Consider the following 13120-nt stretch of genomic DNA (forward strand, 5'->3'; position numbering starts at 1 on the left):
ACAATTATCCAATTGTTAAAAATGAGCTGCCTTTTTACAGCAGCAACAAGCCTTTTTACATAGTTAAGCCCTTTTTGGGAGAATATAAATAAGTTTTAAAATTATGCCAAAGACATTTCAAATAATAATGATAACCTATTGTATAATCAAAAGAAAAATAAGTTTTAAACTCCTAGATAAATACAAATGTATGTTAGGATAATGCTAAATAATCTAATTTTATCATAACTGTGTAAACTCCTATGTTAAAATGAATTTGGACACTAAATGAAATGAAATGAATGCTATTAAAATATATTCGAAATAGATAGAATTCAACAAATCTGCTAATATCGGTTTCTTACTACATTTCTTATATTGCACTTTTTATTTTAGACAACTCTATAGCAACCATTTAAACAGACTATAAAACTAATTCCACTTCAGAGTGATATCTAACTAAGTAAATATGTCGTGGTCCTAACTTAAAAACAAAAAAATATTTATTTTCTTACAAAAATTTGATACATATTTTATATTTTCCAAACTAATGCAAAATTTTAACGAGCTTTTTCTACATATTTATTATCAGACCAATGTGGCCAACCCTTGAAGCTGTTGTACAACTCATCTGCTTTCGCATCTGTCGAAGTCGGGTCCAACATATATGCTCCATATATCTTATAATCTGGGGAGAGTTCGCCCAAGCGTACACCTTCATTCAGGAGCAATTTTGTGGCATCCATTTGCTTTTCCGATGGTTTTTGTTTTTTGAAAGTACCAATATAGGCAAAACTAATACTGTCCGAATTGAAGCCGCGCAGATGTGCACCGGTTACATTCCAACCACGCCCCTCATATACACTACCATCGCCGCCAATTAGAAAGTTGTAAATAATATCATCATGATTTTGAGATTCGATGTTTAGCGTTTGTGTCATGCGTACACGATAGACGCACATAGCCTGAAAAACGAAAAAGGTTGCCAGTTGTTAAAATGTAATGAGTATACATATAAATATATGTAATTGGGCACAGTCACTCACTAAAGTGTGTATGCACTTTTTAGCGCTTATTCTTTTGCACATGAATATGTACGAAAATTCCATGAAATATCCCTATTTATAATGGTGTGGTAAGAAAATGTGCTCCGAGATTAATGAGAACCATAATAGGAAAGTTTTAGCCTAATTTAATAGCTAATGCTCTTGAAATATCTGGATACATGAAAATGAGAAACTCTATTTTTCTATTCCAACTTAACATATGCGCTGAAAAATTCCCGGTCCTAATGGCACTACTTTTAATGCATTCATCTCTTTTTCAGTTAGCACTAACCATAAAAGACAGCTGTTAAAATTGCATGCTATTATATTTATTAGATCGTGAGATATTGTGCTAAGAGTGACGCTACTTCTGATATTTTCAAAACAATGAATCAAAAAGAATTTCGTGTTCTAATTTTATACTTCTTCTTGATGGGAAAAATATCGATGAAGCAAACCAATGGCTTGAAAAGTGTTATGGGGACTTCGCTCTAGCAGAAAAAATAATAAAACGATGCTGACTTCAAACGTGGTCGTAGAGATAATACCAGAAAATATAAAAAAAATTCACAAAATCGTTTTGCATGATGGAGAAGTGAGGTTGCGTGAGTTAGCTGACATCGTAAAGATATCAAAAAAAAGTGTTGGCTTTATATGGCATGAGCATTTGACTATGAAAAGTTCTGTTCAAAGTGGATGCCGCGTTTGCTCACTGTTGACTAAAAACAAGAACGTGTTGATGATTCTGAGCAGTATTTCACATATGCGACGAAGGATGAAACGTGGATCAATCACATGATTTCAGAATCAAATCGATCGTCATCTGAGTGGAAAGCAACTGGTGAACCTCGTTCAAACAGCACAACAATCGGCTGGAAAGGTTACGATCTCGGCATTTTGTGTTGTGTGTGGTGTAATATTCATCGACTATCTTGAGAAAAGAAATACCGTCAACAGTGCATATATATTGCGTTATTGGAGCATTTGAAGGCTAAAATTGCACAGAAACGTTCGCATATGGCAAACAAAAAAATTTGGTTTCGTCAAGACAACGCACCGTGAAAAAATTACATGAATTGAATTTTGAAATGCCCCCACTCCACCGTATTCACCAAATTTGCCTCACAGCGATTACTGCCTGTTCGCAAACTTTAAAAAAGTGTTCGCCAGTAAGAAATTTCACTCGAATGAAGAGGTTATTGCCGAAATGAAGGCCTATTTTGAGGCAAAAAATAAAACGTTCTACAAAAGTAGTATTGAAATGTTGGAGCGGCGCTGGAATCGTTACGTTGTTCTTGATGGAAATTACGTTGATGAACAAGGCTGATTTTGAACAAAAAAAGTCTCTTCTTTGTTAAGCGTGGAACTTTTCAGCCCATGCGTTAAGTTTGAATAAGGCACCTAAGCAGATAATTTCAAGGATGTTCTTTTTCTATACTTTCTATTTATAATTCATATATATAAAAGTATATATGCCATATGCATATATCTTAGTCTAGTATACAATCATATTACCTTGTATTTCTTCCGACTTATTATCTTTAGGGTACTATAAAAGTTCAATTCATGATGTTATTGTACTAATAAATTGCTAAATAAATAAATTAAATGAAAAATGAATTCACTTTAACACTTTAATCTTTTTATACCCAGTTTCAGATTTTGCGTCTCATCTAGACTGCCTCAGCACTACTACAAAATGATATGTACGTGTTGATTAGAGTGAATCAAAGTCTCTGCGAATTAACTGTAAAATGGTTAAAAGATACGTTGAAGGCGTATTACGGAGAAAAAGGATGAAGACGAACCTCACAGATAGGGACTTCAGAAGGCGAGCCTATAGCATCAAGCTAGTTACAACTATGGTGGACCTAGACGTGGGTGAATAGAACTGGTCCATTTCATGGCCACCGTTCTGGGCCCTCCTGAAGTAACAGAAACTAGTCTCGGGAAGGGAGTCTCCCCAAAAGAGGAGGAGGGATTGTTTTAGTGTGTGAAGGCATTTTGAACCCTACTTCACCCGCAAAAAAAAGGGGGCTAGGTATTCTGAAGTGACAATACTAATTTTGTGTAAGTCTTCTGTGTTTTGGCTTTTTTTCAAAAGTTCGCTATGGAATTTGAATATATTCTATAATTAATATAGAAAACTGTTTTTGATTCTGATGGGTTCCAAAGTATGAAGTTTTACATGACAAGGAAAGTATTGACAAAATAGCAAATGATATAGGCAAATGATCTTCGTTTATTCAAAACCTTTAAGCGAGGCGTCGAGCGCGTCATACATAAGGCAAAAATACTAAAGAAATCGGCGGAAATAGTGGAATCGTTTATCGCTCACCCATCCGCTTACCTAATTTAACATAAAAACGGTATTGTAGGAGATACACAGCCTGTCAATAGATTTTTCGCAATAATGGGTAAATTGCGAAAAAATTTTCGCTATGCCTATATATTTCTATGGGTTAGGGAAGAGTTATTTCTTTAATTCAACATTTTTAATACGACTACCTAAAAGATTACAGTAGTGTCCGCCTGTACCAAATCTCAATTAGTGTGTGAAGCGAAGTCCTGCATCTGCTTGAATTTCTACTGTCTCGTTCTATTGAAATTCACTATTATTTCATATACTCGTATTTCATAGATGAGCTAGCTGTCTATTAATTTGGTAATCGAGCTCAACTACACCCTGCGATTTCATACTATTCTTGAATTTGCCGCTGGTCACGACAAAAGTATCTGGTTATCTGAAAATACGCATGATTTTTGTATCTCTTTGCAATTTAAGCGCTTCGAGGTGTTCTAGTACATTAGCCTGAAAGATGGTAGAGAATACCCATCCATACCTATTCACACACCTTTATCCATTTGGACCGATCGATATCGATGTATATAGATCTTCATCTTCAGGAGTGTCATAGGGCAGTATTTTAGGGACTCTCCTCTTCGTTCTATTTATTAATGATATTAGTACCTGCTTTTCATTTGCCAACTTTCTTTTGTATGCCTCTATCAGAAAAAATGAGGATGTTCCTATGTTGAAAACGGAAATTAATGCGTTCCTTCGCTACTGCAGTAACTTTGGCATCTCTCTAAATATTAAGAAATATTTTCATGTCACTTTCGCCAAAACTCAAAACGTTTTCCAGTCATCTTATAACATTGATAATGCTGTACTTCAATCTCCTAATGAATTCAAAGATCTAGGTGTGATTTTTGACTCCCATTTTTCATTCAACAGTCACTTTAGGTTTTATACGGCGTAATAGATCAAGGTTCTCGGACCTTTACATTCACAAATTACTTTTTACTTCATTTCTTCGCTCTAGATTAGAATATGCAACATTTATCTGGCGACCTTGTTCCTTAAACATGCTCTCCGGGCGTTAAAATTCTCAAATCGTATCCCTTCCTATAATTCCCGTTTGATTTTAATTCCCTTAAAGTCTCTAGAGAGTAGAAGGTCTGCACTCTCACTGTCTTTTGTTTTTAGTGTAACTAAAGGATAAATTGATTGTTCATCCCTATTACGTAGCACTCACTTTCATATTCCCACTAGATCTCTAGGCAATATTTACCAATTTCCTCTTAAAATTCTTAGCACGAATTATGCGCGTAATGCTCCTACTACCCGCGCTCTAAGAGAATACAATGAGATCTCGAGTTCTATTCTGCTGGACTTTTCAGTTTCAAAGAATGTTTTTTATAAATTTTTTAAATTCATTTAATAATTCTAAGTGGTCTGTGAAAACAGTAATTATGTTTTTGACTCGAAATAAACGAAATTCTCTTCACTTAATTTGTCTCTTCACCAGTCCCTCCTAGAAGGAAACATGGAAGCTTTTGTTGAAATCTAACGAAGGAAGAATAAAAGATTATAAATTTTTGTCGAGATACCACTATAACCGACTCGTACTACCAGCATCAGCCTCATTTTGTTTAGGCCGACATTGAGTTCGTTTTACGGGACTCATTAACATAACCTGTGTGCAGCAACCTTCTTATTGAAAAAATATCAATACATGCGTAGACGTGAATATTCAAAATACCTAGCAAATCAAAGCACTTGAGGCGTGTGTGCATCAGGTCTTATTTACTTTATGTGAATTAACTATTATTTTGTGATTATCTTGATGTTAGCTCGTTTGAGGGTGGAAAACTCACTTTTATGAGTGACAGTACTTATACGAATTTTAATTTAAATGAGCGAACATATGAACAATACTTGCTTGTGTTTCACAGTCTTCAGTGAGTGTGGAAAGTACAATGACCTTACTGACAGGCGTTGCCAGAGGTACAAGAGCAGCTGATGGAGGTTGTGCCAACCAGGCATCGCGTGGGACTATTCGCAATATCTTGCCGCCACCCACATTATCATCCGCTGTAAGAAATACAAGGTAGGTTGAATATGAATATGATATAATATGAAATATGTAATATGACATTTCTATAAAATTTTTCTTACAAAAATCTCGGTTGCTCTGACATTTTCAAAGACACTCCTTTTAGTCCCTGTCTACATATTCACATATAACAAACATTGCATACAAACACACTAAAGATTTTAAATAACTAATTAAATATATTTTTTTTTGTTAAAAACATATATTAGACAAATGTACAAATGTAAGCAAGTGGGCATTAACATTTAGAGCATAAAATATACAATTATATGGAATATATAAAAAAATTTAAAATTTTGAATAGTTAACTCGATTTGTCCTATACACTTAGTATATACATAGCCATTGGATATTGCAAATTGTCTATTAATTTCTATACACTCAAATGCGTCTACTCCAGTGTGGCCATTTTGTGATTATGCTATAGAGTGCTTTTCCAGGACTTTCGGTGCCGCTCAGCTGCCGCGCTCCATAGAGACGATAATCTTGTGCGAGCACACCCAACTTCACCCCTTCTTCAATAAGTAATTGAGCTGCTTTCAAGTCATTCGCTGTAGGTACTTCTTCATTGAAGGTGCCGATAAAAGCTATGCCAATGCCGTCTTTATTATAGCCTTTAGTGTGGGCACCTTCTTCATACCAGCCACGCCCTTCATACACTAAACCATTTCCGCCAACTAGAAAATTATAACCAATATCACTCCAGCCATTTGAATGTATATGAAAGGCTTGTACACTTTGCACGCGTGCATCACACTGAACCTGCACAAAAGACAAAGGTTGTTCGAGAGAAAGAAAGGGATAGAAGAGAGAATAAATTAATTAATGCGTTATAAGTTATGCGCTCGCTCGAACAATTTTTGAGCACTTACCTTATTCTCACAAATTGTTGAAGCAGTATGAGAGATAACGACGCGCGGTACTGGCAATTTTAATTTATCAATGTCATCTTTCACAGCCTCAGCAAACCATTCGTCTTTGCTGACTATCAACAGTGTGCCATTAAACATGTACTTGCTATCTTCCAGGGGTTCTGAAAACAAAATATAAAGGGGGTTAAACTCATGGTATTATTATTATAATAATTTAGCTTAAACACATTTAATTCCATTCAACTTAACTTTTGGCTTTAGGTTGGTGCTCCAATGAAATTGCCTGCAATTCACTTTCACAATTATGATTCTTTTATAAATAAATGTACAATTCACAAAAGACGACATATCGATAATCCTATGCAAAAATGACGCAACTCAAATTATAATAATTCCGAGTAGAACTAAATAAAGTTTTCGCGTTTCATAATTCAGCAATAATACAATTGCCTTCGAACAATTGCACCCCCGTCCGATGGGCAACAGGTAAACATATGTACTTATGTTGATATGACACAGAAAAATAGTTTTAATTATCAGCCTAATCCGCTATATAATTTAAATACATGGAATTTTAAGTTGCGTCGTTATTGCAGAGGAATATTGTACAAATATATGTATAACATGCACAACACGTGATAGTACCAATTTGGAATTATGCAACATTTGTTGCGCTTCAATTGTAATGAATAACGCAAAATCGAACTTTTTTAATGGAAATTTTACAAACTTTTACTTGAATGTGATAATATAGCAATCAACACATATATACATATGTATGTGTGATACATGTCGGATACCGGATCGATGCCAAATTCATTGGCAAGCCTGCAAACAAGATGTCTCATCTTAAAAAAATTTTGGCATGACATAAAACAGGACCGCTTACGGAATAATAACCTCTGGCACACAACGAATGGTTTTAAAATTTCCGATAAAGAGAATATATTAAAAGTATCAACAATTTTCGACTTAACAATTAGTCAGGTTTCAATCATTAAAGGTTAGAAAAGGTTCCATTTAAGAAGGTAAAGAAAGCGAAAAAAAAATAAATCCATTTGTTAAAAATGGTAGCAAAAAAGTATTCTTGTACTGAATTGGAATCTCTGAACACTTTATTAAATAAACACCGATTCGTATTCCTGTTGGGCGGCCGCCGTAGCCGAATGGGTTGGTGCGTGATCACCATTCGGAATTCACTGAGAGGTCGTTGGTTCGAATCTCGGTGAAAGCAAAATTAATAAAAACATTTTTCTAATAGCGGTCGCCACTCGGCAGGCAATGGCAAACCTCCGAGTGTATTTCTGCCATGAAAAAGCTCCTCATAAAAATATCTGCCGTTCGGAGTCGGCTTGAAACTGTAGGTCCCTCCATTTGTGGAACAACACCAAGATGCACACCACAAATAGGAGGAGGAGCTCGGCCAAACACCTAACAGAAGTGTACGCGCCAATTACTTATTTTATTTTTATTCCTGTTGTAATGCCACCTCATTGACGAACAAATATAATAAATTTAGGTTGTGGAGCAGAGGTGATGGAAGGCTTGCTTTGCGTTGGAAAGATCAGGTAATGAAGGACATGGCTTCACTTCATTCTACCCTGAGAAAGAACCTTTGTTAAACTCGGCCAAAATCGCGTAAGCGGTTATTCCGCCATTCAAGGAAAAGGGAAGCCTTGCAGGATGGCTGCAATTTCATCTACTCAAAAAGAGCTGATAGATGATGATGATGGATAGGTAGTCTGAGAATGAGTTCATTATGACCGTAAACCATATTCCCAATCATGACTGGATGAAAGATAATGAATTCGACTTATGACTAAATGTGGGCTAAAGAAAGGCCCATTTTCGCGAAAAATTCGAAACTCTTATCTTTTTTCGACAGCTGGGAGTGCCGTAGTACTGTTTTCGTGCCCTAATTAGGTTAAATTGATGTGGCTGCCGCTAAGGCCTTTGACACACTCAAATCTAAGGTGCTGGCTCTTTATGATACCATAGTTTGTGTAACTAAAAACTCCAATGTTGTATTTATCTTTCCCTTAATGTGATTTCAATGGAACAATGAATGTAATTGTATGGATGTAAGTATTTTAAAATCAAACCATCGTGATCCAGTATGTTTGCGTGTTTTCAAAAAAAAAAAAAACAAAAAAACGTTCCTATTGTTGTTGCCGTTATGAACTTCGCGTACGCTAAGTATTAATTTTTAATTTATTTTATGGAAGGCTTAAGGTGTTTTAGGAACTAATATCTGTGTATGTATTTGTGTGTTTTAAAACTAAGCCGCACTGAGCACCAACATTTTTGCATCTATTAGAAAATACCTATTGTTGAATTGATTGGAATATGCTTTCTGGAATCGTCGCCATCGCCGAGGACCTTACTTTTTCGAATCCTTTCTTTTGTGAGGTTATTCACTGTGACTATGATTATCCCGATTAATATTGTTAGTAGAATTATTGCACCAGTGATGATGACTGCACGTCGTTTAAATATGAATTCATATTGTGTCTCGGGTTGTGCGTTCGGGCTGTTAGCTTTAGTGGCGTCTTCTGGAAATGGAAAGAGTAACATGAATCAGTAATTGCAGATGGTAGCAATTTTTTATAAAGATATAATTTCAGAAAATACTTAGAAACTAGTTAAACAATTAATTTAGTAGCACTCTGAAGTAGTACTTTGGGGAATAAAATTTAGGTCTGTACGATTTGAAGGCATGTTAAATTTTCTCAAAGTTCTAGAAATTGGAACATTGAAAGCATAATTAGTTTTAACCATTCCTAACTAGAAAATATCGTGATTTCGTGAGCTTCGCTGACGAATATTGAAATAAATTTTCCCGATTAACAATGGGGAGTCAATCACCCCACTTATCAAATAATAGAAGAAAGTGAGGGAGAGAATAGTTTTTCTAATATCTAGTGTTTGATTTTTATAGAAAGGAATTGGATCAGAGAAAGAACGCAAAGAATAACCGATAAAGACAGTCGTTACAAATTCAAGCCTACTAATATGACAAGCATAATATGGTCTCCAAGAAGAAATGATGAACTCACACTGCGTACGACTATGCCGGATCAGGATGGATGACCTAGAAACTAAGAAAAAAGCAACATTATACTGGGTTCCTGGACACAAGGGAATTGAAAGAAACGGATATACAAGCCAAAGCAAGCGTAAATCTTCCTGCAGCTAGATCTACTGGTATATAACTACGTCTGTGCAAACAACGACTGAATATAACTAGATGCAGCAATGATTCGAGAAGCGAACTCAAGATGGGAAAGAACCAGCTCATGCAGGAACGCGAAAATCATACTACGCAGGCACAACGTCAGGTCTACAAACTAAATTTTATTTCTTTCCAGGAATAAGTGTAAACTTGTAGTGGGGATACTAACGGTTCGCTGTGGCTAGAGCAAAACGATACATGCACAATATGTAACGAGGTCAACACCTTTCTGCCACTTCCCTGCACTTATGTAGCAAAACACGAATAAAGTGCTTAGGTTCTGCACCACTTTCAATCTTAGAAAGTGTGGCAGATTAAAAAGTTAGCGTCCTACTTAAATTATCAAAATTAAATTAAAATTATCCATACTAAGGCTTGGTATCTCTATGGATCCATTTCTGGTCTATCTGTGATGTAGAGGATCAACCAAGTTCAACGTAACACAACCTAATAATTCATATTTAGATTAAATTATTTTGAAAGTTAAATCGGCTGGATAGTGTTTGCCCAAAGGTATTTTATGCCCTATTGTACCTAAAATGATTGAAAGCAAATGCCTTGTAGCATATTTTGCCTATCACATAAGCCGCTTTAAAATAATTCAATATGCCTAAAAGTATCACTATTGTACTACCTAATAAGGCCGCAATTTAAAAGAAAAGAACGCCCATCTAATGACCACTGTGGCTTACATTGGTAAATGAAGTAGAAACTGAAATCCTGGAACACTAATCTTGTGCCTAAGCCTGCAAGCCGTATTGGGCTTCCTATTTCCGCAATTTGAGGATAGAACAGTAGTTGTGCTAATGTGGACACATGAAAAGTATCGAATTCACTTTAGCCAAATTTCGATGAATGAAAAACACGGAACTTGCGGAGACTCTCCGAAACGAACTTTTTATGAGAATGTTGACGGGGTAAGTAGAATCCCCTCAATACTTCTTATGCGCCGTACTCCAGAGAATGCGCTCCAGATTTCTGAAGAGCTACTTCATTGACCATAGTTTCTGATCAGTATCTCTGAGAGTTTAAGTGGATTCGTCAAAATATGGCGACGGTTTAAGGAGATATTGGGATATAACTGGGTCTCTGAACTCTTTATAAGAGCAGCCCGTTTAACCTAACCTAATGCAATCTCTGGCAATACATCTTTTTAGGCAAAGTACTTTACATTACAAACCTCATTCGATTATTTGTCGTATCTTAACGCGAAGCCTTTATTTGGGTTAACAAGATGTGCTACTGCAAAGATATCCAGGGTAGTGAAATTAATGATATCCAGGGCAGTGAAATTGATAATCGTGTTCCATAAGTAACAGGAACATTTAAGTAATAGGGTTTAAGTGGCGGGTCCCAAATCCAGCGCACAATCAGCTATCCTGGAATGTTTCGCCTACTCACTTTAGCTCACTCCCGAACGGGTGTTCGGAAGCTACTCAGAGGATACTTGGGCTAATCCCGGGAGTTGGGAGCTGCTTGAACCATATGCAAAAGAATCGTCTTGGCCACTCCCAAGTGAATGGCGATCAGTAACTTTCCCCACTTGCGTGGACTTCAACATATGGAACCATCCTACAGAACTTTTTACTTCGCCCAATATAGAATTTCAAAGTCTCTTTACAAACCCAAACAATGGTTCCATTTCTCTACCCGCTTCTGTTACTCACTCATGTCTTCTCAGACACTAGCAATCGTATTTCCATCTCAGGGAGATGTGCGTAATTTATTTCAAGTTTACTATCCGAATTTTAGCATACAAATTATAGCAATCACCACATTTCCAAGTGTTGTTTTTACTTTTTATTTGTTGGTTACTTAACTCATAGAGAGTGCAATGAGTTCTGCCTGGCATGGGCCGTTGCATTTTATGGCACATGCCATGCAAATGTGAGTAAGAGTCAATGAACGCGTTACCGCAATGACACATTTATGTACACATTATTTCAAAACTCATTCCCCTTTTATTCACTTTATATGACTAATTATCTTTAATTTATGTAATATATACATATGTACATGCATTGCAATTTTTTGAAATTTGAAAAAGCCGAGACAAAAACAGCGAGAGATTTGGTAATTCGTAAAACACTCAGCCTAAAAGCCCATTGCATTTACAGCTCTGGAAAGTAAAAGGGTATATAGTCAAAGAAGAAAGGAGAGAAGTAACAGAAAGGAAGAAATAGGATAAAATAAGGATGCCTACGAGACATAGAGGTAGCTAGAACTGTGAGAATTTTCCATATTTTTTGGAAAATAAAATAAAAATATTATATCATACATTCTCATGACATAAGAACCCAAAATTCGTAGCCTTGCTCTAGCAAATGCAGGACAATCACAGAGAAAATGCACAGCGTAGTCCACCCACTTCAATTGTATTTTATAATCGAACACGAAAAAAGTAGAGAACAATGAAATGGCAATATTTTTTGGGAGAAACGAATCGCCATTTAGCTGGAAAGCAGGGTAAAACTAGACACTGAAAAATTTAGCCTCAAAGTATACCTTCATATTTTGTTTATTAAACAGCTCGGCAGGCAATGGTAAACCTCCGAGTGTATTTCTGTCATGAAACAGCTCCTCATAAAAACCATCTGCCGTTCGAAGTTCTCTTAAAACTGTAGGTCCCTCCATTTGTGAAACAACATCAAAACGCATGTCACAAATAGGAGGAGAGGCTCGGCCAAACACCGAACACCCACCAGAAGGGTATGCGTTAATTATTTATTTTATTTATTTAAACAGCGTATTTAGGTATTCTCTTGCTGTTTTCATTGTTTCTATTTCAATATAAAAAAATTATATTAGCGTCTAGTGCACCATCGCACTAAAATATGTACAATCACTACAAACCTACTTATCTTTGATATGAGCTGTCAGCGACGTGCTTACACACTTTGGAAGCTCAATTAAAATAGAAAAGCAAATCTTAAATTGTCTAATTAATTTCTATTTTCGCGCTGGCTTTTGCTTTACTTCAATTAAATACCACTGAATAGTTAAGTGCTAAATAAGATAAGATCCTAAATAACAATAGATTTTATCAGAACTTAAATTTAGTGATTAGCACTTGCATGCTTGGAAATATAACTTGTTTACTACTTAATAAGTAAGTCATATGTGAATGTGTATGTGTAGAAAATACCCAAATTGTAGGAATTTCATGTACCTGCATAAGAATATTTTACGAAGTAAAAAATACTGGATTAACTGGTTATGTAATAAGAAACTGAGCACAGCATTTGTTTGTATTATATTTTACAATATAAGAACTCCTACATTTCTATTTTTAACACACTTTTATTAGGTCGGGTTGTATGTATGATGTATATAACGGAATCTTTGAGCTTAATTTTCACTGACTTCTAAAAATCTGATCGACTTGAAATTTTGCACACCTATCAAGGACCGATGACAATGCAATAATTTGATAAAAGTTTTCCATTATCCTTATTAGGGTTGCCAGGATTAATATTTTCTTTTTTTACTGTGGGCAAAAAGTAAGGTGAATTTGGTTGTAAAACGAAAAATCTTTATTTATTCTTGTAAATCAGTTTCTCAGGTTCCCTCCACGAAATAAGTTCTTCATCC

The 13120-nt window shown here is 35.6% G+C and overlaps 2 protein-coding genes across 2 annotated transcripts in view; both read right to left on the reverse strand.

The window, feature by feature from the left end:
* Positions 1 to 242: 242 nt before the first annotated feature.
* On the reverse strand, positions 243 to 8707 carry LOC129243053 (peptidoglycan-recognition protein LC-like). Its single transcript, XM_054880134.1, has 3 exons — positions 8622 to 8707; positions 5248 to 5403; positions 243 to 944 (listed from the first exon to the last, which is right to left on the reverse strand). Exons 2-3 carry the CDS (start codon positions 5353 to 5355, stop codon positions 540 to 542), a joined length of 513 nt encoding a protein of 170 aa, XP_054736109.1. The 5' UTR covers positions 5356 to 5403; positions 8622 to 8707; the 3' UTR covers positions 243 to 539.
* Positions 5585 to 13120, reverse strand: part of LOC129243050 (peptidoglycan-recognition protein LC-like) — a 32381-nt gene continuing 24845 nt past the window's right edge. Inside the window, exons 3-5 of the mRNA XM_054880125.1 lie at positions 8682 to 8849; positions 6298 to 6458; positions 5585 to 6187 (exon numbers count right to left, since the gene is read on the reverse strand). Of these exons, the coding sequence (XP_054736100.1) occupies positions 5807 to 6187; positions 6298 to 6458; positions 8682 to 8849 (710 nt within the window). The 3' untranslated portion in view covers positions 5585 to 5806. The remainder of the gene's footprint in view (positions 6188 to 6297; positions 6459 to 8681; positions 8850 to 13120) is intronic.

This window comes from Anastrepha obliqua, chromosome 3 (assembly GCF_027943255.1).
Source record: "Anastrepha obliqua isolate idAnaObli1 chromosome 3, idAnaObli1_1.0, whole genome shotgun sequence".
In the NCBI taxonomy this organism is placed as follows: domain Eukaryota; kingdom Metazoa; phylum Arthropoda; class Insecta; order Diptera; family Tephritidae; genus Anastrepha; species Anastrepha obliqua.

Excerpts from the sequence above, each read along its gene's own strand:
- LOC129243053 (XM_054880134.1), bottom strand. The coding sequence starts at position 5,355 with ATGCCTGGTTGGCACAACCTCCATCAGCTGCTCTTGTACCTCTGGCAA. Across the intron at positions 945-5,247 it reads AGACTGTGAAACACAAGCAA|GCTATGTGCGTCTATCGTGT; the intron begins GTATTGTTCATA and ends TTCGTTTTTCAG.